Genomic DNA, 23,995 nt, shown 5'->3' on the forward strand with positions numbered 1-23,995 from the left:
ATCTAGGGATCTAACTCACACCTACAAGGGATGCTGGCACAGCAGATGGTGGCTTAACCTACCGCATCACAGTGCCGGCCCTGAAAAAAAAAACTATTCTTACATGGATTTCTCTTCAAAAGCTATTGGCTGGTGCCAGCGCTGTGGCACAGCAGGTTAACACTCTGGCCGGAAGCACCAGCATCCCATATGGGCACCGGTTCTAGTCCCGGCTGCTCCTCTTCTGATCCAGCTCTCTGCTATGGCCTGGAAAAGCAGTAGAAGATGGCCCAAGTCCTTGGGCCCTTGCACCCAGATGGGAGACCTAGAAGAAGCTCCTGGCTCCTGACTTTGGATCAGTGCAGCTCCGGCCATTGCAGCCATCTGGGGAGTGAATCAGCGGATGGAAGACCTCTCTCTCTGTAACACTTTCAAATAAATAAAATAAATCTTTTTTTTTTTTTAAAGCTATTGGCTAGGTACTGTGGTACGTACTAGGTACATGGTATGCCATCAATAACAGTTAGATATAATAGTGATCTTAAAAACAAATTATTTGAGAAGTGGGGGAGCGAGAGAGAGACACACAGAGAGATCAATTTCCCATCCACTGGTTCAGTCCTCAGATGCCTACAACAGTCAGGACTGGGCAAATGCTGAAGCTGGGGTCCAGGAACTCAATCCAGGTCTTCCACTTGCATGCAGGAACCCAGGTATTTGGCCCATCATCTGCTGCCTCCCAGGGTGTGTGTTAGCAGGAAGCTAGAATTGGGAGCAGAGCTGGAACTTAAACCCATGCATTCCAGTATGGCATGTAGGTCTTCTAAGCTGCTAAACCAAGTGCCTGCCCCTACATAATAGTAATTTTTAATCTATTGTGGATATGTACTATCTAATAAACGATACATATTGGTTTAGAAATTCAGTAGTCCAGATATTTTAACACATTTGCTAGTGAAAAATAATTTTTTTAAAAAAAGATTTATTATTTGAAAGAGTTAGAGAGAGAGAGTTCTTCCATCTTCTGGTTCACTCCCCAAATGGTGGCAGTGGCCATAGCTGCGCCAATCTGAAGCCAGGAGATTCTTTCGGGTCTCTCACTTGGGTTCAGGGGCCCAAGAACTTGGGCCATCTTCTACTGCTTTCCCAGGCTATAGCAGAGAATTGGATTGGAAGTGGAGTAGCTGGGACTCGAACTGGTGCCCATATGGGATGCTGGCACTGTGGGCGGTGATGGCTTTACCTGCTATGCCATAGTGCCAGCCCCATAATTGAGTTTTTATAATTTGTGAGAACTTAAGTTGAACTTCTGATGATTGAGAAACTTGGTCTGAAGTACTGAGTCCTGGAATAAGGTTTTGGGAAGATGGCCTGAATTTCCATGATATTGCAGCACCTGGCATGTAGCAGGTTCCTAAATATTTGCTGGGTTCCTGGGATAAATGACTTTCCTTTAACAGTTCAGAATTTCTATTAACACCAATCTGATTGATTCGTCGACTGAGATTCTCTGTTCTCTTGCATCTCCTTCTCCAACACTACTTTAAGACCCCTTATATGTGTTGCTCAGCATACATGGCTTGATTGTAGTGTCTAGGATAATATAAAAGAAGGCACAAGTTGTGTAGTGTATGCTATGTATGAAAGGAAGGAGAGGGATGGTTACTTCTGCAGCTCTTTTCAAACTTGCCTCAATATACCTACTGAATCCCAGGCACAGCAGTATTCTTACATGTCTACTCCTCTAATGAGGTAACAAGGATTGTATAATGCCTGCATTATAAATAAAATTTGTCATTAAGTACGTCAGTGTAATGACATTTTGCATCTTAAATAGCATTCTGGAAGGAACATAGGATCGAGAGCGAGTAGATCTGAGTTTGCACACTGGTTCTACTGTTAAGTAGCTCTGTGACTTTGGGCGAGTTGCTTAAACTCTGTGCCTAAATCTCCCTATTTCTGCTTTATGGATAACAGTATCTGTGTGCAGAGTTGTGAGAATCAAATGACATGACGTGTGTAAAGTGCTTATAGAAAGCAAATGCCTAATAAACATTAGCTGTTATAGTGTGCATTCATTCATTTTGTGGACATTTATGGAGTAGACCTCACCTGTTGTGACATATATTGTGTGCCAGGCACTGTGCTGCATGCTGAGGATGTAAAGATGAGTAAGACTGTGAAAAAATTCTAAGAAGCTTGTTAGAACAATAGATACCCAAAATGGATTTATAGGGAACAAGGCCCAAAGTTAGAGAGCAAATTTGGAATTTGCTATAGAGAACGTGAGCAATAAGTAGCACAATGAAGAGAGTGAAACACTGTGTATTATTGTTTGCCTCAAGCCAGAGATAGCCACTGTTAATGACTGTATATTTTTTGCCAGATTATTTTCCATGCATAAATATTATACATGGCTTTTTAATGATGGGAATTAGAGAAATGGCTTTGCTTTCTTCTGATCCCTAGGGTCAGATTTATGCTTAATTACTTAAGTGTTTTGAGTTTAGAGATGCTGGGCAGGTTCTGTTGCCTCAGGATACCACTCACGGACATCTTGTAGTAACTGAAATTCAGTGAAACTCTGGGTCCCAAGTACTCATGGCTCTCTTAAGCCACAGGCTGTTCTGACCTGAGAAAGTGATAATCATGTTCAAGGAGGAAATTACAGGGAAGATCGTTCTGGGGAGGGGAGAATTAGCATTTATTGGATTTACTTTGTACCAGGTCCTATGTGCTAGGATTTAGAGTTTATTTAATCAACATCTATAGAGTTCATACTATACGTAAAGCATTGAACTAGGTTCTTAGAAAGGTTGGACTTGGGAGCCAGAATATATAACAAAGAGGAAAGAAAAAGGATCGTCTATACTTAATAACTGCTTCAGTCTCTTAAAAGATTGCAAGTGTTAGCCCATTATGGTGGAGCTTTGAAAGCAGGGAGTATTGTTTGCTGCTTGTTCATACTGATGAGGCTAATGCAGGGCTGCCACTTGTCTGGCTTGTTTTCCAGAGGAAAGAGTATTATGGTGAAGATGGTTTGTGCTAGAGCTGAACCAGCTTATTGCAGACTGACAACTTCCATATAAGGGAGCTGTTCTGATCCTAAAGATTCTCTTTGTCTATCAGAGTATACCCATCTGGTGAAGGCTTTCGTGCCTGTATCTCATGCTTACAATGTGGAGGTGGGGGACATGGAGGGCTTCCTTGATGACTTTATAAGAACAATTTTGGTAGAGTGGGGAGACAAGGAAAAAAGCTCTAAGAGAGTGGGTTGAAGTGAGAAAGCAGGAATTGTGAATATGTAGACAAATCTTTGGAGGAATTGGTCAGAACTGGGCTGATCTGGAGCCAGGACTTGAACCAGCACCCATATTGGATGCCGGTGCTGCAGGCAGACTTAGCCTACTACACCACAGCAATGGATCTGTTCGTTCGTTCTCTCTCTCTCTCTCTCTTTCTTTCTTTCTTTTTTTTTTTTTTTAAGATTTATTTATTTATCTATTTGAAAGGCAGAGTTACAGAGGTAGAGACAGAGAGAGTGAGGTCTTCCATCTACTGGCTCACTCCCCAAATGGCCGCAACAGTCAGAGCTGGACCCATGCAAAGCCAGGAGGCTGGAACTTCCTCCAGGTCTCTCATGTGGGTGCAGGGGCCCAAAGACTGGGCCATCTTCTACTGCTTTCCCAGGCCATAGCAGGGAGCTGGATCAGAAGTGGAGCAGCCAGGATGCCGGCACTGCAGGCAGTGGTTTTACCTGCTATGCCACAGTGCCTCCCCATACCCTACACATTTTCTTTTTTTCTTTTTTTATTTACTTATTTTTGACAGGCAGAGTGGACAGAGAGAGAGAGAGAGAGACAGAGAGAAAGGTCTTCCTTTCCCAGTTCACCCCTCAAATGGCTGCTGTGGCTGGCGCACCGCGCGGATCCGAAGCCAGGAGCCAGGTGCTTCTCCTGGTCTCCCATGCGGGTGCAGAGCCCAAGAACTTGGGCCATCCTCCACTGTACTTCCAGGCCACAGCAGAGAGCTGGCCTGAAAGAGGGGCAACCGGGATAGAATCCGGCGCCCCAACCGGGACTAGAACCCGGTGTGCCGGCGCTGCAGGCGGAGGATTAGCCTATTGAGCCGTGGCGCTGGCCTCTTTCTTTCATCTTTCAAGACAGGATTTCAGATTATATTTGCATTAAGCTTTGGATATTTTCACGGTAGAAGGGAAGATGTTGGAGGTGCTGTAGGGAGTGGAGAAAACTGAATGAGCCAAGTCCATGTGGAGGTAAGGGAAGATGAGCTCTGGAACATGAGACAAGGCATTGATCTATGAGGATAAGGGTTTCTCCCATTGTGGTGACTTTGTATTCATTGTTCTTTATTTTCAGAGGTTTCAGTGTTTGGAAAGTTGCATCTCTCTGGTGCTTTTCTTCCCTTCCCCAAGCTTCTGGTCATACTATCGTACTTAGAGTCCTTAAAGGATAGTATGCTTTTTGCAGCCTTCTTGGCATTTGTCACCTGGTAAGTTTATACCATTCTTTATTTATTTATCCATTTATTTGTTTATTTGAGAGGTAGAGTTACAGAGAGAAGGAAAGACAGAGAGAAAAGTGGAGCAGCTGGGCCTCAACTGGAGTCCATGTGGGATGCCAACGCCACAGGCAGATGCTTAGCTCACTGTGCCACATCGCCAGCCACTGTGCTATTATAAATATTCTTTGTCTCTAACAGAGCAGAAATTAAGGCCAAGGATTTTTTTTTAAAAAGATTTATTTATTTATTTATTTGAAAGGCACAGTTACAGAGAAAAAGAATGTGATTTTTCCATCTGCTTGTTCATTCCCCAAATGGCTGCAACAACTAGGGTTGAGCCAGGCTGAAGCCAGGAGCCAGAAGTTTCATCTGGGTCTCCCATGTGGATATCGGGGCCCAAGTACTTGGGCCATCTTCTGCTGCTTTCCCAGGCACATTAGCAGGGAGCTGGATCTGAAGTGGAGCAGCCAGGACTGGAACTGGCACCTGTATGGGATGCCAGCTTCCAGGTGGCTACTTCCCCCGCTGTGCCACAAAGCTGACCCTTCCATCATTCTTACACACTGTGATAACTTGATATGTTATCACTGATGTTTTCATTTTTCCCCTTTGTGAGTTCTACAACTCCACTATGGCCATTTCTGTCTTTAATGTGTCTTCATTGTTGAGATTATTAGGCATGTTAAGCTCACCAACTGGTGTCTTTCACTTAACGTAAAGGGTTTCCCATATTATTTTTGTTTTGTTTTGTTTTGATAGGCAGAGTGGATAGTGAGAGAGAGAGAGACAGACAGAGAGAAAGGTCTTCCTTTTGCCGTTGGTTCACCCCCCAATGGCCGCTGCGGCTGGCGCATCGTGCTGATCCGAAGCCAGGAGCCAGGTGCTTCTCCTGGTCTCCCATGCGGGTGCAGGGCCCAAGGACTTGGGCATCCTCCACTGCCTTCCCGGGCCACAGCAGAGAGCTGGCCTGGAAGAGGGGCAACCGGGATAGAATCTGGCGCCCCAACCGGGACTAGAACCCAGTGTGCCGGCACTGCAGGCGGAGGATTAGCCTGTTAAGCCATGGTGCTGGCTGGGTTTCCCATATTATTAAAGCAATATCTCAATTAAGAAAACTTGTATAACTTAACTGGCAAAGTTATGGTACATTGTATGGGCTATCCATAACTAGCATAACTATTCCATCAATATTGGATATTTTGGTTATTGCTGGTTTTATAATTATGACCAATGTTACAATGAAAATATTTTTTTAAGTAAAACTATTTATGGTTTAGATTTTTTTTTTTTTTAGATTCGTAGGTATTATGTCAAAAGTTACAAAACTTTTATGAGTTCGTGGTTATGTGGGCCAGGACATTTTGATTTGATTATTTCTTTGCCACAGGCTAGTTTAAAAGCAGTGAAATCTGATGTAGGATTGGCATTAATTATGGTGCTTAGGTAAGCAGCCTTAAAATTTGATTTTAATTTTACTAGCTTTTAAACTTTTGCCTGTGTGCCTCCTCTGTGAACCAGGTAAACACTCTTTATATTGCCTGCCATAAATTGATACTTGTCTTGGGCGAGTGCATAAATGAGCAGGTTGTGTTCCTGTGCCCTGGTGCTTGACTGTCATCTGTACTCCTGGAGAGTGTGGAAGAGCAAGCCAAAAAATGGCAAACACTCGTAAAATGGAAACCACTCTAGTTTGGTTTTAGAACACATTTGTGGTTCACTCTTCGTGTTTCCACCTACATGGTGTGCTTAATTTAACATTAAAATTTCTACTTCCACATGGCCCATCTGCGAGTGGTTACTCAGAAGTTTGGTGGGCTGAATAAGCAGGTCCACTTGAGATTCGAGAGCTGGCAGCCCCCCGTTTCCTGTGCAGCGCTGCACTTCAGGTGTGTCAGTGCAGAAGCATGCACTTGGACTTGTCTGCCTCGTGCTGTTGTGTACCTGCGCCACTTACTGTGCTGTGCAGTGCTCAGGTATTGTGTATCTCTTTGATGTTCTGTAGTTGCTGCATCCAAGGATGCTTTTCCTTCCCTTTTAGTATTATAATAACCATTGGAGCTTTGACCACACAGGTTCTACTTGTTATTATATCCCTCTCCCTAAAAGAAATGTTATCTACTTTTATCTTTTTCTTTACTGCCCATTCCCTCTTTAACTTCCTGATCAATGGTGTTTGTTTTTTTTTTAAAGAATTATTTATTTATTTGAAAGAGTTACAGAGAGAGAGAGGTAGAGTCAGAGAGAGAGAGAGGTCTTCTATTCTGCTGGTTCACTCCCCAAGTGACTGCAACAGCCAGAGCTGAGCTGATCTGAGGCCAGGAGCTAGGAGCTTCTTCCAGGTCTCCCACACAGGTGCAGGGGCCCATATGGGATGCCAGTGCTGCAGGCTAGGACTTTAACCCACTGCGCCACAGCGCCAGCCCCAATACTGACTATTTATGTCTTCAAATGATCTCCTAATAAGGACTCCATCCTAGCCAAATTGTTTTGGTTTCTCTGCTATAGCTAACAGTGTTGCTTACAAATTGTGTTGGCTCTTTCTTTCCTATTGCCTTTTTCTCTAGCCTCTTAACTTCCCTTACCTGACTTGGAAGCTCCTTAAGTTCTATGTGTAGCCCCTCCCCCCCCCCATTTTTTTTTTTTTTTTTTTTTTTTGCTTTGGTCATTCCTGTGGAGGCCTCCTTCAGGCATATCTACTCTTATAGTTTTTGGTAATAAGTCTAAGCATGACCACAACATACATAGATCTAACCCTTTCACCTTAGTCCCATGCTATATTCAACTACCCATAAGACATTACCACTTGGATGTCATTTCTCAAGTTCAGTATAGGGGCTGCCATTGTGGCTTAGTGGGTTAAGCCACCACCTGTGACACAGGTATCTCATATGGGTGCCTGTTTGAGTCCTGGCTGCTCCACTTCCAGTCCAGCTCCCTGGTAATGCACCTAGGAAGGCAGCAGAAGATGGTACCCTGCTACTCCTGTGAGACACCTGGATGAAGCTCCTGGCTCCTGGCTTCATCCTGGCACAGCCCCAGCCATTGTGGCCATCGGGGAAGTGAAGCAGTGGATAGATGATCCCTCTCTTTGTCTCTCCCTTTCTCTTTGTAACTCAAATACAATAAAATCTTTTTTACAAAAAGAAATTCAGTATAGATAAAACCCAAGTATGATTAGTGTCTCCTTTTAAATCCTTTTGGAGACTACTTGAGCCTCTCAGTTTCCCCAAGGTCTGTTACACCTGCTCCTTCCTTCCTTCTTCTCTTTACCTTCTGCTTGTATTGTTACATTAGATCAGTCATCGATTGAATTAGATCAGTCATCGATTGCCCTGCCCTCAGTTGTGCTCCTTCTTAGTCATTGCTTCTGGACTAATGTTAGAGAAGAGTTTCCTGCCATTTCTTGCACATACCACTTGAGACATAGGAACATAGAGGTCATTTAGTCTCCTGGACTCTCCTCAAGCTCTGGTCCCAGGCATCCAGGCGCTTCCATCCCGTGCGTGCCCCATCACGCCTGCACCTTGTCGCCCTCCGTTTGACACAGTGCCTTCGTTTCTGCCTCTGCTCCTGTGCTCCCTTTGCCAGGAGCAACTTTCTGTCCTCTGCAGGCACTTGTCTTTGATGCCTGACATACTCACCTCCCTCACTGATCTTTCCTTTGTCCTCAGATTCACTTATGTACATTTGTTTGCCTCCTGGGGTGCTTTGTCTCATGGTTTACAAGGTGACTGTGTGTGGTTTTCAGTTTGTGGTTTCTTCCTGAAAATCTTGTCTTTTCTGCGGCTTACAGAGAATGTGGGATTTGCTTCTGGCTGTGATGGAGCAGATTGTAGCAGAAATGCTCTTGCTGAGAATAACTAGAAAAGCCTGATTTAAAAAAAACAAAACTATACGAAGCCATAGTAAGTTGCCAAGGCAGCCAGGATTTCAGACTTTTGTGAATTCTTGGCAAAGAGAGAGTGCAGGGGCTGGCACCGCTGTGGCATAGTGGATAAAGCTGCTGCCTGCGGTGGCAGCATCCCATATGGGCCATTGGTTTGAGTCCCGGCTGCTCTACTTCCTATCCAGCTCCCTGCTAGTGCACCTGGGCGGCAGAAGATGGGCCAAGTACCTGGGCCCTTGCACCCATGTGGGAGACCTGCATGAAGCTCCTGGCTCCTAGCTTCTGCCTGGCCCATTTCTGGACATTGTGGCCACCTGGGGAGTGACCAGTGGATGGAGGAACCCTTTCTGTAATTCTTCCTTTCGAATAGATAGATTTTTTTTTTTAAACAGTGCAGCTTCTAAAAGGCAGAAAAGTCAGCAGAGCTTCCTTCATGGGGCTGGGGATTGGTTCAGGGCTGCCAAGGCAAACAGAACATAGGCAGCCACATTCACAGAGGAAGAGCAGATCCATCGTGGCTTCTCTCTGCCTTCCCTGTCCAGACCCACCTGAAACGTTTTCTGCGCAGGGTAGAAGGCTAAGAATAAGAAGGCTCACAGAAAGCTGTGGAAAAGTGAGACCCTGCAGTTTTTCAGTGTTGAGGGGGAAAATGTTCAGCACTTCCTAGGAAGACAGACTGGGTAGACACATGAGACTCTCAGCGGGTCCTGTGGAGGCTCCCCGCTCAGGAAGAATGAGCTTCACAGCTTGCCGGGAGTGCTGCCAGGCCCGCGTCAGTGCAGGTAGGCACTGTTCTCTGGTAGGCACATCATCTCAGTCTACGGGGCCTCTACAGTTTTGTTTCTTCTTTTTTAAGATTTTATTATTTGTTTTATTTGAAGTACAGAGTTACAGAGAGGGAGAGGGAGAGACAGAGAGAGGTCTTCTATTCTCTGGTTCACTCCCCAAATGGCTGGAACAGCCATGGCTGGGCCAGGCTGAAGCCAGGAGCCAGGAGCTTTATCTGGTCTCTCATGTGAGTGCAGGGGCTCCAGCACTGGGGTCATCCTCTGCTGCTTTCCCAGCTGCATTTTATGGGGAACTGGATGAGAGAACAGCTGGGGCTTGAACAGGCATCCATGTAGGATGCTGGTGTTGCTGGTGGCAGCCTAACCTACTGTGTACCACAGCACTGGCCTCCTCTACAGCTTTTATACACAATGATAGTATTCTAACAACAATGACCAGCTCAACCAAGAAGCCAGCTCAGGAATAAGAACAAACACTGTAGGAACAGACCCAGTCTCCATTTGAAGAACATTTCGATTGCTTCCCGTCTTCAGGATTGTGAGCCATCCATAGTGAACGTTCTTGTATATGTGTCCTTGTACACCTGTATGGTATCTCTTTAGCATAAAGGAATTCTTTGCTAACGCTTGTCTTTTTTTTTTTTTTTAAGATTTATTTATTTGAAAGACAGATTTACAGAGAGGCAGAGAGGGAAAGAGAGAGAGAGAGAGAGATCTTCCATCTGCTGGTTTACTCCCCAGATGGCTACAATGGCTGGAGCTGCACCGATCTGAAGCCAGGATCCAGGAGCTTCTTCCAGGTCTCCCACATGGGTGCAAGGGTCCAAGGATTTGGGCCATCTTATACTGCTTTCCCAGGCCACAGCAGAGAGCTAGATCAGAAGTGGAACAGTCTGGACTTGAACCAACACCCATATGGGATGCCAGCACTGCAAGTGGTGGCTTTACCCACCACAGCACTGGGCCCTAATGCTTGTCTTTATCAACTTTTTTTTTTTTTCCAATCTGATACATAAATGCTTTGTTTTTAAAGTTTTAAATATGAATGACCTGTTCATGTCCTTTGCACAGTGTTATGTAGGGTTGTGACACACATATACCAGAGGTGTCCCATGGCAATAAGAAGTTCATGGAAAATGTTTATTATGAAAAAACTATGCATGGATTTCAATTTTTTGGCACCAAAATAAGCTTTCATTTTTTATTTTATTTTTTATTTATTTGATAGATAGAGTTAGACAGTGAGAGAGAGAGACACACACACAGAGAGAAAGGTCTTCCTTCTGTTGGTTCACCCCCCAAATGGCTGCCACTGCCGGAGCTACACCAATCTGAAGCCAGGAGCCAGGTGCTTCTTCCTGGTCTCCCATGTGGGTGCAGGGCCCAAGCACTTGGGCCATCCTCCACTGCCTTCCTGGGCCACAGCAGAGAGCTGGACTGGAAGAACAACCGGGACTAGAACCCGGCGCCCATATGGGATGCCGGCACCACAGGCGGAAGATTAACCAAGTGAGCAACAGCACCGGCCTCTACACAGCTTTTATTTCAATATACCAAAGAGACCAGTTATGTGATATGGTCTCTAGTCACCTTTGCAGTTTCAGTATTGCTTCATTCTACTTCACAGTCCACCAACAGCTATGGTTCCTGGGCCAAATCACTATTTCAGGAGGCTATTTCTGCCTCCTGCCGCTTCCTGAAATACCCTCACCTTTTACCCTAAGTCTCCATAGCCGTGGCGGCCATTTGGGGGGTGAACCAATGGAAGGAAGACCTTTCTCTCTGTCTCTCACTATCTATAACTCTACCTGTCAAAAAAAAAAAAAAAAAAAGACGGTGTAGAACCGACTCTTGTGAGCTGGTTATCTGTGTGTACTTAATGAAAAAAAAAATTAGGCTGTAGTTAATCATTTTATGGCAGTTATAATACAACCACACATTATTACAATGCTAAATAATTCACCAAACGTTGAACGTTAATAGGCTTGCAAGCTTTTGAATTCATTTTTATCTTGTTGTCGTTCTGAGATATGGTTATGTTATTATCAAGTTACAGAGGCGGTTCAAATGCAGAGTACTTTTTTTTAATTTGTCCAAGAATAAATAGCTAGTAAGTGGAAGTTTAGAGTCTGGGACTCAGTCTCAAGTTCTTTCTTCATTCTGCTGCATGTAAGAAATTGAACCCACAGGGCAAAACCTCAGGCGTAGCTGAGCACCCTTGGGATCTGAGAGTTGTTCATATGGCTTCTTCCCAGCGCTTTGAGTATGGTTCTTTCCTTCATTTTGCATTGAGTGTGACTGCTTTGACAATGACATTTTATTCCTGATGTTTTGGTCCAGATAGCCAAATACCTGTCTTGTCATTTGTTTCCTTTGTTTGCCTTAATTAATAACCAGTCACCTTACCCCAGAGAAAATCCCTTTATTGGAAAGGCCCATCAGGGAGTAGAGCTATTAGATTCACATCAGACTGAACACAAAGCTCAGCTTAGATCACTGGGCACATGTATGTGGTGCTTAAGGCATTGGACCCTTGGAGTTTCTCTTCCTGTTAAGTGTGACGGAGGTTAGGTGTTAAGAAGGCACTTCAGCCATTGAATGCTGATAGGTCTGGCAGCCCAGCGATGCGTGAAGTAGTGCTTTCCTGTGAGGCGGGGGAAGGACGGGCGGTTGCTTCTGTGCCTCTGAAACACTTGAAAATGCCCATGAGAGCGGAGAGAGGAAATGGCAGATTTGTGACTAAAGCCCAGGGACCAGGAAGGGTGGTGATGTCTTTTCTGGTGCTTCCTCGACACTGTGGCTCTGCCTCTGTGGCAGCATGACTGGCATTTCAGCCACAACTTCCTCTTCTGCGGTGGAGCAGACTGACATAAGGCCCTAGGAAGGCAGAGGAAGCAAAGAGAAAATTAAGAAGTCAGGTTCCACAGCAGCAGACGTAAACTTTTTAATTATGATTAGTCATTTTCTGCTAAAATCAGGGACCTGGATGTTTAATAACAGCTGTCTTAGTATAAATAACAATCTTGACTGTGTGCAAGGAGACTGCAAAATTCATGGAAAATGGACTTACAATGCATGTTTTCCATGAACCTTTTTTAAAAAATAATTTTTTGTTTGCAATCAGGGAGAATGTGTGTGTACTACTTGGCACATGGTGCTCACATTAAATGTTAGCTTTTATTTATTTATTTATTATAGAGACTCTGATTGCTGCTGCTGCTGCTTTTAATTGTGATCTTCTGCATTCCTGTGAGGTAGCTTGGCTAGTGCTTTCATCCACGTTTGATAGATGAGGAAGCTGCAGCAAACAGAAGCTTTGACATCTCTAAATCCTCATTGATTGGCAGGTGAGGTATCTGAACCTGTCAATCTCTTTCACTTCTTAACCTTTCTGGAAGGTGTTACTAAGTAAGAACTAGAATTAAATGTTTAAGGCAGTGTCACATTGGGGCTGTTCAGTGTTTGTTTTGAAGATTTACTCATTTCAAAGGCAGAATTACAGAGAGGGGAGAGGAGGAGAGAGAGAGGGGGGAGAGGGGGAGGGGGGGGGGAGAGGGAGAGAGAGGTCTTCCATCTACTGGTTCACTCCCCAAATGGCCACAATGGCCAAGGTTGGGTCAGGCCAAAGCCAGGAGCCAGGAGCCTCCTCTGGGTCTCTCAGGTGGGTGCAGGGGCTCAAGGACTTGGGCCATCCTCTGTTGATTTCCTAGGTACATTAGCAGGGGGCTAGATCAGAAGTGGAGCAGCGAGGTCTCAAACCAGTGCCCATATGGGATGCTGGCATTGCAGATGGCAGCTTTACCTGCTGTGCCACAATGCTGGCCCTGGCTATTCAGTTTTTTTTATGCTTGACTGTTTTAGTATGCAACAAGTAATTCAAGCTATGTATGTACTTTTTGAACTTTTGTACATTGTGCTATTTAATGTAGCATAGGCCTCATGGTGTGAAAAGCATTTTGTATCCTTAAACATTAATGTTAACCTGAGATTTAGGTACTTTTTATCAGTACTCAGTTTGATGAGTACAAATTGGCGCCCTGACATTTGTGTTCTCAGGTCAGGGGCATAGCAGGAGTCCACGAGGACTCCGAGTTTCTCCTTGGCCTTATGACGTGTACTTTGATGTTTCTTTATAAATATCTCAAAGTGAATTTAGTATTCCACGCAACATCCATCAAAGCAGTCGCATTGTTATCTTTGTTTCTTCTATGTTGTACTTAAGTAAATCAAACCAAGCCACAATTTAAGAGTGTTGTCCCAACACCACAGACAGTTTTATAAGTCCTAATGCATGCCATTCTACTGGCTGAGATAGTTTACAAAGTATTTTTTACTCTCATTGCACCCATTTGACCCCCATAATAGCATATCATGATAGGTATTGTTCTAATTTTATAGAAAAGAGAACTGAGATAGACTAATCCAAGGTTCCAAAGCTTCTAAATTGGGAATGATGCTTTTAATTTTATATTATTTATGCTACATTCAAAAAAAGAGATTGTTAAACTCTTGAGACATTTTGTATTAAATATTAACAAGAACCATTTTGGGGAAGACATTCTCCAACAGTGAGTAAAAATGATCGTTTGTACCAGGCTATTGCTAAAATATTTTTGGTCTCATGTGTTGTATAGTAGTCTTATTTATAAGCCTGAATGAGATTATGCTCCTTATGTTGCTCCCCAAATAAAAATAAAGATGCAGAAATTTAAAAAGTAGATCTGAGCAGAATTTGCAGTTGGTACCAGAAGCAGTTACGTTAGGATTTGTTATATTTTAGCCCGAGGAAAGTCTTTCCAAATATGATAGAAAATGCAAAAGCCAAAAAAGAAAAATTGATTAACTACCTACAAATATTCACGATAAGCAAAATCAACACAAAGAATAAACTTGAGAAAGTGTGGCTTTTCATGTGACAGAGAGCCAGTTTTCCTTGTACAGAGAACATTAACAAATCAAGAAGAAAGAAAGTACATTTATCTTTCACATCAAAGGAAATTGAGACCACTCTTAGCCATGTGAAAAGTATTCAATTTCACTTATGAAGTAAGTATATTGGATACAAAATGTCACCTATTAGTTTGGCAAAACTAATGAATTGCAGCACTCATTGTGCTGGAAAAGGTGTGAGGAGATGACACTGTCATTCATTGGTGATGGGACTGGAAACCGATAAGGCTTCCTGAAGAAACCCTGATCTGTCAAAAGGCACTTTTTTTTTTTTTTAACAGAAATTCTGATTCTAGCAATTTATTCTATGGACTGACCTCTTGCAGGCATGTAAAATAATAGGTATGCAAGATCATTCACTGCAAGGTTGCTTGAATAGTCTCTGGAGATTTAAAGCCATCTTGACATGTGTTTAAGTATTTATTCTTCATATTGTTTTGCTTTTTCCCTGTTTTTTTTTTTTTAACCAGTTTTACTAGCGACTAGTTTTTTGTTCATTTCAAAGCACCATGTAAGAAAATTGAATTAGCTTGGGTTGTTAATTGCAATCAGCAGAAATCTACTCTGGCAAACTTAAGCAAATAGGAAATTTCTTGAGAAATAATTTGGGGCAACTCAGTGCCATCCAGGTAGATAGAAAATTAGGATATGAAAGTGATAGCCAGGATCAAAGAACAGAGTTTGTATCATGTGATTTATTTGAAATGTTTTGAAATGTCTTGGTGATTTAGAGTATTGTGAACATAATTAATTGCTCTTGTTTGCTTTAAGAAATAGGGAGTCAGCTTCCGTATCCTCAGGTTCCACATCTGGGGATTCAACCAACTGTTGATCAAAAATTATGTGCCTTACTGAACATGCACAGGGTTTTTTTTTTTTTTCCCCTCTTCTTTTCTTGTCATAATTTCCTAAACAAGCAGTGTAACAACTGTTCACCCATATTTACATTGTTTGAGGTGCTGTAAGTAATCCAGAGAGGATTAGAAATACAGTATATTGCACCAGCTACGTGCAAATAGCACACTATTTTGTATAAGTAGCATGACCATTGTGGATTTTGGTATCCTTGGGGGTCCTAGAACCAATCTCCTGTGTACATGGAGGAATGACTATATATTCTGTTCCTTGGGTGCATGAATTTATTATTATTTTTTATTATTTTTATTTTTTAAAAGATTTATTTGAAAGTCAGAGTTACACACAGAGAGAAGGAAAGGCAGAGAGAGAGAGAGAGAGAGAGAGGGAGAGAGAGAGAGGGAGGGGGAGGGAGGGAGGGAGGGAAGGAAGGATGTCTTCCATCAACTGGTTCACTCCCCAATTGGTGTCAATGGCTGGAGCTGCGCCAATCCAGAGCCAGGAGATTCTTCCAGGTCTCCATGCAGTTGCAGGGGCTAAAGGACTTGGGCCATCTTCCACTGCTTTCCCAGGCCATAGCAGAGAGCTGGATCAGAAGTGGAGCAGCTGGGACTTGAACTGGCACCCATATGGGATGCTGGCATTGCAGGCTTTACCCGCTATGCCACAGCACCAGTCCTGGGTGCTTGCATTTATATAAATAGATACAGTCATGCTTGTTAATTGTATTGTTCAACTTTTCCATAATTTGGATTAATTTCTTCTTTATAATCCTACTAGTTTTTACAGTGTTGTAGCTTCCTACAAGCTCATAATTGCATCTTCTTGATGGGTGTCTTTAAAAAAAAGGAAGACTATTCAAGGGGGGCTACTACAATGGAGTTTTGTGAGAGGGGAGATTGGGCTCAACCCTCAACTGGTTGCTTTTTTTTTTTTTTTAAAGATTTAATTATTTATTTAAAAGATAGAGTTAGAGAGAACACACACACACACAGAATCTTTCATCCACTGATTTATTCCCCAAATGGCCCCAGTGGTCAGGGCTGGGCTAGGCTGAAGCTAGGATCCAGGAGCTTCTTCCAGGTCTCCCAAATGGGTACAGGGGCCCAAGGACATGGACCATCCTTTGCTACTTTCCCAAGCTATTTGCAGGGAGCTGGATCAGAAGTGGAGTTTCTGGGACTTGAACCGATACCCATATGGGATGTCATTGCCTCAGATGGTGGCTTAACCTGCTGCGCCACAGTGCCGGCATCAGCTGGTTGCATTTTAAATCTCTATATGATTTCCCTCTTCTAGTTATTAACACCCTTCTCCTGGCTCTGTGGCCTTGGGCAAGTCATTTGACCCCTCAGAGTAAAATGTGTGTCGTACCTGCCTTACACAGTTTCTGTGACAAGTCATTGAGAAAATGTACATGAAGCATGATCTTACATGTAGTGGAGTCTCGGTAAATGCATTTTAAGTACTCTGTTTCACCATAAGACTTTTGCTTTTCCCTGCCTCCTTCTCCTCTTTTAAAGTGTCTAATTTTAAGTACTGCTTGCCTAGAGTTAGAAATGTGCTTAAGGGATATGACTAAAATAGTTATCCAGTTTTTTTATAAAACTGGGTGAAGGTGATGGTAAAGGGGACCAGCAGTTCTCCTGTGCTTGGCTAGGCTTCCCGTTACTGTTTGCTGTATCTGCATTAGGTCCAGTGTTTCTGTTTAAATGTTTTCAAGGTCCTAAACAAGAGGCCTCTTAAAATAGTTGAGACCCCAGAAAAAGGACAAATGGCAGCTTTTTGAGGAGGTTACTTTTCTAGGACAAATATTTATATCAACCTCAGTGGGATGTGGTTACTAGTAAGTTTTAAGGTTAATACTATTTTTAGATGACCAAATGTACATAGAAGGTGTAAACATTTAAGGAGGCAGAAGGGTATACTCTCCCCTTCCTTTCTGATGGCATTTAAGACATTTATTCCTGCTTTTTAAACTCACTATTTGTTTGAAAGGTAGAGAGCAGAGAGACAGGGACAGACAGAGATCTTCGGTCCTGTGGTTTATTCCTCAAATGCCCACAATGGCTGGGACTGGGCCAGACTGAAGCCTGGAGCAGGAACTCAATCTGGGTCTCCCATATGGGTGGTGGGGACCCAAGCATTTGATCGTCACCTGCTGCCTCCCAGGGTGTTCATAGGAAGGGAGCCAGACTCAAGAGTGGAGCCAGAACTGGAACTCAGGTACTTCAATATGGGAGGGCAGCATGCCAAGTGGCATCGTAACCACAGAGCCAAATGCCTGCTCCATTCCTGTTCTGAACTTTGATATTTAGTATCAGTTTATAGGACTAACACACACTGTGTGCCTCCCATGGGTCTCAGATTTATAAATATATACAAAGAAAATAGCATACATGTGTGTGTGTGTATGTATATGTGTGTATATGTGTATATATATATACATATATATATATATATATATGGCATGATTAAATGGTCAAGAGTTGAGAGATCTGTACAAGGCTATAGGAAGCAATCTGGAGAAGCTTGAAGAACATATTGAAAGATTTTAATGTTGGGGCCGGTGCTGTGACACAGTGGGTTAAAGCCCCGGCCTGCAGCACCGGCATCCCCTATGGGCGCCGGTTTGAGTCCCGGCTGCTCCACTTCTCATTCAGCTCTCTGCTGTGGCCCGGGAAAGCAGTGGAAGATGGTCCAAGTCCTTGGGTCCCTGCACCCACTTGGAGACCTGGAGGACACCCCTGGCTCCTGGCTTTGGATCAGCTCAGCTCTGGCCGTTGCAGTAATTTGGGGAGTGAACCATCAGATGGAACACCTCCCTCCCTCCCTCCCTCCATCTCTCTCTCTCTCTCTCTCTCTGGCTCTACCTCTCTCTGTAACTCTGCATTTCAAATAAATAAAATCTTTTAAAAAAAGAAAAGGTTTTAATGTTATGGCTAATCAAAACCATTGCAGGGAGGTGAGCATGTGCCATAGTGGTTAAGTTGCTGCTTGGGATGCCTGCATCCCGCGCTGGAGAACACATTTCAAGTTCCTGCTACTCTGCTTCTGATCCAGCTTCCCATTAATGAGCACCCAGAGATGCAGCAGATGATGGATCAAGTACATGGGTGTCTCCCACCCACTGTGGGGGACCTGGACGAAGTTCTGACCTCCTTGCTTCAGCAGGGCCCAGCCCTGGGCATTACAGGCATCTAGGGAGTGGACTAGTGGATGGGAGCTCTCCCTCTCACTCCCTTTTTGTCTTTCAAACAAAACAAACAAAACAAAAAATTAAAACCAGTGAAGGCTTTGAGAATTAATAGATATCAGGTTGTGTACTGAAAATAAGTACAGGATTATATACAGGTTACATACAGAAAAATACTTTGACTGCAATCAAAATGAAATAGAAAAATACAGTGTAATGAATAAAACTTCATTTCCTTCCAAATGTTAGTAACATTGAACTAGTAGTTTTACATGTAGTTTTTCCTGAGGTCTTTTTAATGTAGTACTTTACCACTGAGCCCCTTCCAGACCACCCTAGAAATAACATTTTTGTCCCCAGCCTACATTTTCCCCTTCAGTTGCACTTGTACCACTGGCGTGTGCACTTGTTTGTTGTCTATTTTCTAATACAAGAGTTGCCAAGTGCTTCTCTTAATACTTAGAGCAGTGCCTGGTGGGTAACCTTTAATAAATATTTGTTTGATGAATGATGTCTGCTTAAAGTAAGATTATCATAATTTTTTTAAATGTGTTTTAGGATTGGGGGAGTGGGCAGCAGCAGCACAGGGTGCTGGTTCCTTCCTAGACGGTCCTGTTAAAAGGCATTTTCTTGTTCCTTTTCCTTTAGAGTTTATATTCAGAGCTCCAATCAAATTAAGCAAGCCTGGGGAACTTCGCGAGGAATATGAAAGCCTGAGAAAGGTATAGTATACAAATTACCTCGACATTTTTTTTCTTAAGTATCACACGCTTGCTGCCCTGTCTAATCATCGCTCATACTGCTTTCCTTTATCTTTCGAAGTTCCTCTGATTACACCTAGCTGGTGTTACCTTTTATTGCTTTCACTCTGTTAAGTGCTCCAAAGAACCGTAATGTAGGCCAGTAAAGAGATGTTGAAATAGTTTCCCAACCAGAAGTGTTGCCAGTGGGAAAGATTTAGCTATGTCTGTATCATCTTGGGTTTTATTTTCAAACCAATTGTGTGGGAATCACCTACAGAATTAAGAATTTAAAAAAGCTCAAGACAAGTATGTGCTGGCTTTGTTTCACTGTTCCCCAGTCCTCTCCTCTAATTGATTAAGTTGTCATCCCACATGTGGATATTGAAGATTTTGTAAAAGTAAGTAATCCACTTGATCTGAACTAGGCATCATCACAAAACAGAGACATGATAATAACATTATTGTGATATTTTATATTTAATGACAAATCATTATTTAGCAAAATCATGTTAAAAACACAAGATAATAGAAAGCTGTGCTTAACTACTGTATATTCTTTGACCTTCCCTTTATTTTTTTAAAATATTTATTTGAAAGGCAGAGCGAGAGAGAGAGAGGTGTTCCATCTGCTGGTTCACTTCCCAAATGGTTGCAATAGCCAGGTCTGGGCCAAGGCGAAGCCAAGAGCCAGAACTCCATCCAGCTGTGGCAGGGGCCCAAGCAGTTGGACCATCTTCCACTGCCTCCTCAGGCACATTAGCAGGGAGCTGGATCAGAAGTGGAGCAGCCAGGACATGAACCCAGACTCTGATGGCATTGCAAGTAGAGCCTTAACCCACTGCACCCTTCCCTTTAAATGAAAGTGTCAAATGTCAGTTTGGATCCTCCTGCCTCTTTCATATTGCTGTTGTAAGGTTTTTTTTAAAAAAAGATTTATTTATTTATTTATTTATTTGAAAGGCAGTTAGAAATCTTCCACCTATTGGTTCACTTCACAAATGGCCACAACACAACAACTGGGAGTGCGTCAAGATGAAGCCAGGAGCCAGGAACTCCATCCTGGTCACCACGTGGGTGGCAGGGGCACAAGAACTTGGGCCATCACCTGCTGCCTTCCAGACGCATCAGCAGGAAGCTGAACTGGGACTCGGACCAGTATGGGGTGTTGGCATCGCCGGCAGCAGCTTAAACTGCTGTGTTACAGTGCCTGCCTCAAGGTTTTATTTGTTTTAAAATCCCTTTTCAAAACTTTTTTCTCTATGGAAAGGAATTATTTTCAGGGACTTCATCAACAAGTGGTTCTTTAAGTTCTAGAATATGCAGCTACTTGCTTCTGATATACCCTTTCAAAAACTTTGAGGATGTGGGAATTTTAAAGCTGACAGTTTGAAGCTAATGCTAAAGAGAGCAAATAAGGCATTGATGTTTGAAAAAGGAGGTAGGGCAGAGTTGAGGTTTTTATAAACAGAGAGAGAGAGAGGGAGAGAAAACTTGAGGATTTGTACTTTTGTTCCTGTTGGAGAGAGTGAAGGGACAGTGATTTTTAAAGAGGCTAATGATGTCATGTTTTTAGTGAAGCTAGGACAGCCTCATCCTATATAAACTGGATTGGGTTTTGAGAAACACCTGTGTAATTTGGGCTAAATTAAAGTTCACTCCAGATCCTTCTTCCGCACCCAAGTATCCACATTATTCTACATCCATTAGATAATCTAGAAGATGGAAATAGAAGCAGAAAACCAAGAGGCACTCAGATGGCGTATCCAGATGATGGAATACTATTCGGCAATAAAAAGGAATGCCACCGGTGCCGTGGCTCAAAGACTAATCCTCCGCCTAGTGGCACCGGCACACCGGGTTCTAGTCCCGGTCGGGGTGCCGGATTCTGTCCCGGTTGCCCCTCTTCCAGGCCAGCTCTCTGCTGTGGCCAAGGAGTGCAGTGGAGGATGGCCCAAGTGCTTGGGCCCTGCACCCCATGGGAGACCAGGAGAAGCACCTGGCTCCTGCCAGATCAGCGCGGCCATTGAAGGGTGAACCAACGGCAAAAAAGAAGACCTTTCTCTCTGTCTCTCTCTCTCACTGTCCACTCTGCCTGTCAAAAAAAAAAAAAAAAAAAAAAAAGGAATGCATTGCAGATACATGTTCCCACATGAATGAATCTCAGAAAGATTCTAAGAGAAAGAAATTAGATACCAGAAGCCATGTGTTGTATGATTCCATTTATAAAAAAAAGTCCAGACTTGACAAATGTATAGGGACAGAAAGTGGATTAGATGTTGATTAGAGCAGGAGGAGGAGCTGGGAATGGTAGGAAGAATTTTATTGGAGTGAAGATTTCTAAAGCTGATTTGTATATCCCCCAGCTTTGTATATTTACCTAAAAGTCATTAAATTATATACTTGAAATGGATAAATTATATGTGTCTAAAATATGCTTCAATAAATTTGTAAAAGAAAAAATTAAAAGGCACTAAATTTTGATGGCAAACTAGGTGAGAAAAAATGATAATTCTTAGAATGCATATTTTCTGAAACAAAGGAAAGTAAATTTATAGTTATTTGGATGAATCCCTGGGGGATAAAGATCTTTAAAAATTTCTACTGAGCATGGGATGATAAGTGGAAGTTAACTCTTTGTTACTGAATCATTGTACTGGTTGTACTCATTGTTACTGAATCAATGTAACATACTGCTAAAATCCTTTCTCTTTTGTATACATTGTTGCTTTAGTAACAGTAGAAGCTTTTATGAGGGCTGTAAGCAAGAAATGTGGTTTTGTGTTTGTTTTTTTTCTTTTAAAGATGTAACTTTATTTAGACTCTGCTACATGCGGGAGATTTTCAGAGCAACCTAGATTGGAGTGAAAGGGCTCCTTGTGGCACGGGGTGACTTCTTCCAGGCACTGGTCCAGTTTCTAGGTGCCTACTCAGGGCAGGGAGATGCGCCTTTTTCCTTTTTAATGGTTTATTTATTTATTTGAAAGGCAGAGTTAGAGAAAGAGATCTTCCATTTGCTGGTTCATTCCCCAAATGACCACAATTTCTGTGACTGGGCCAGGCTGAAGCCAGGAACCTGGAACTCCATCCAGGTTTCCCATGTAAGTGGCAGGGGTCCAAGTACTAGGACCATCATCTGCTTTCCCAGGTGCATTAGGAGGGAGCTGAATTGGAAGCAGAGCAGCTGGGGCTTGAACTAGTGTCCATATGGGATGCTGGCGTCACAGACCACAACTTAATCTGCTGTGCCACAGTGCCAGCTCTGACGTGCTCTCTTTTTTTTTCTTTTTGGAGGTGATGCTTACTGAGGTGCCTCTGGGTTTCTTTTTTTTAATTTTTTTTTAAAATATTTTATTTATTTGAGAGGCAGAGTTAGAGAGAGAGGGATTAGTTCACTCCCCAGATGACTGCAACAGCCAGAGCTGGGCTGATCTGAAGTCAGGAGCCAGGAGCTTCTTCTGGGTCTCCCATGCAAATGCAGGGGCCCAAGCCTTGGAGCATCTTCTACTGCTTTCCTAGGCCGTAAGCAGAGAGCTAGATCAGAAGTGGAGCAGCTGGGACTCGAACCAGTGCCTATATGGCTTAGTGCACTGTGCCACAGTGCCGGCCCTGCCTCTGGGTTTCTAAACTTTGAGTCCATGAGTAGACTTGTATGTTTAAATATGTTCATCTTTTTCTTTCTGCCATTTGTTGTAGTTAATTTTGTCTTTTTTAATGTAAGAAAAATAATGCAGAAATATACAGAGCAAAATATGGAAATTTCTCTTAGCACGTTTTTCCCCTCTTCCCCGGGGTGACAGATTGCAGCAGCCTAGGGTGCGTTCACACACACGAAGCTTAGTCTTTCAGTATAATGAGATCATGAGCCACATTCATGTGCTGATTGGATATTTTCGTGCCTCTGAGGCCGGCCAGGCACTGAGATATGCTGAAGATGCCCTGGGTCCTTGCCCTCAAGGAGACTGCCCTCTAGTGGGACAGAGAGACACGACATCAGCAAACTGATGTTGAGTAGGTGGTTTGAGGTAGAGGGGTCAGGGAAGTGCGCCCTGAGCTCAGTGAAGAATCCTGAGGAAGAGCATTCCAAGGGGTGAGAGCAAAGGCCTGGAGGCAGGTCGGGGGGAGGGGGGTCAAGGATGGCTCAGCCCAGGCCACAGGTCCAGGAAAGGGACTGAATTTGTTTCAGTCGCGATGGAAGGCTGACCTTATATTTTTAAAAGGTCTCTTGGAGCCAGTGCTGTGGTGTAGCCAGTAAAGCCACCACCTGCAGTGCCAGCATCCCATATGGGTGCCGGTTCAAGTCCCGGCTGCTCCACTTCTGATCCAGCTCTCTACTATGGCCTGGTAAAGCATTGGAAGATGGCCCAAGTCCTTGGGCCCCTGCGCCCACGTGGGAGACCTAGAAGAAGCTCCTGGCTCCTGGCTTTGGATTGGTGCGGCTCCAGCCATTGCAGCCATTTAGGGGAGTAAATGAGCAGATGAAAGACCTATCTCTCTCTCTCTCTGCCTCTCCCTCTCTCTCTATGTAACTGTGACTTTCAAGTAAAATAAATAAATCTTTTTTTTTTTTTTTAAGGTCTCTGGTGGTTTAATTTACTGTGATTAATAGAAACCTGAAATCATGACTCAGACAAATGGGATATTTGAGATTTCTGCTAATTGAATAGATTTTTATCTGGGTTAGGTCAGGCAGGAGCTAGGAGCCAAGAATTCCATCTGGGTCTCCTACATGAGTGGTGGGGCCCCAAATACTTGAGCTATTACCTGCTTCCTCCCTGGGTGTGCTTTGGTCAAAAGCTGGGTAAGAAGTGGAGGTGGGACTTGAACCCAGGCACTCTTTTTTTTTTTTTTTTAAAGATTTATTTTATTTATTTGAAAGAGTTACAGAGAGAGAGGTCTTCCATCTGCTAGTTTACTCCCCAGTTCAATTCCAGTCCAGTTCCCTGCTAATGGCCTGGGAAAGCAGTGGAAGATGGCCCAAGTGTTTGGGCCCCTGCACCTATGTGGGAGACCCGGAAGAGGCTCCTGGCTTTGGGTTGGCCCAGTTCCAGCCATTGTGGCTATTTGGGTAATGAAA

The 23,995-nt window shown here is 43.4% G+C and overlaps 1 protein-coding gene across 1 annotated transcript in view; it reads left to right on the forward strand.

Moving 5' to 3' along the window:
• The window catches only part of RNF169 (ring finger protein 169), an 83,698-nt gene that overhangs the window by 17,009 nt on the left and 42,694 nt on the right, over positions 1-23,995 (forward strand). The window contains exon 2 of the mRNA XM_062196713.1: positions 18,827-18,900. Coding sequence (XP_062052697.1) covers positions 18,827-18,900 — 74 coding nt within the window. The remainder of the gene's footprint in view (positions 1-18,826; positions 18,901-23,995) is intronic.

Source organism: Lepus europaeus, chromosome 7 (assembly GCF_033115175.1).
Source record: "Lepus europaeus isolate LE1 chromosome 7, mLepTim1.pri, whole genome shotgun sequence".
In the NCBI taxonomy this organism is placed as follows: domain Eukaryota; kingdom Metazoa; phylum Chordata; class Mammalia; order Lagomorpha; family Leporidae; genus Lepus; species Lepus europaeus.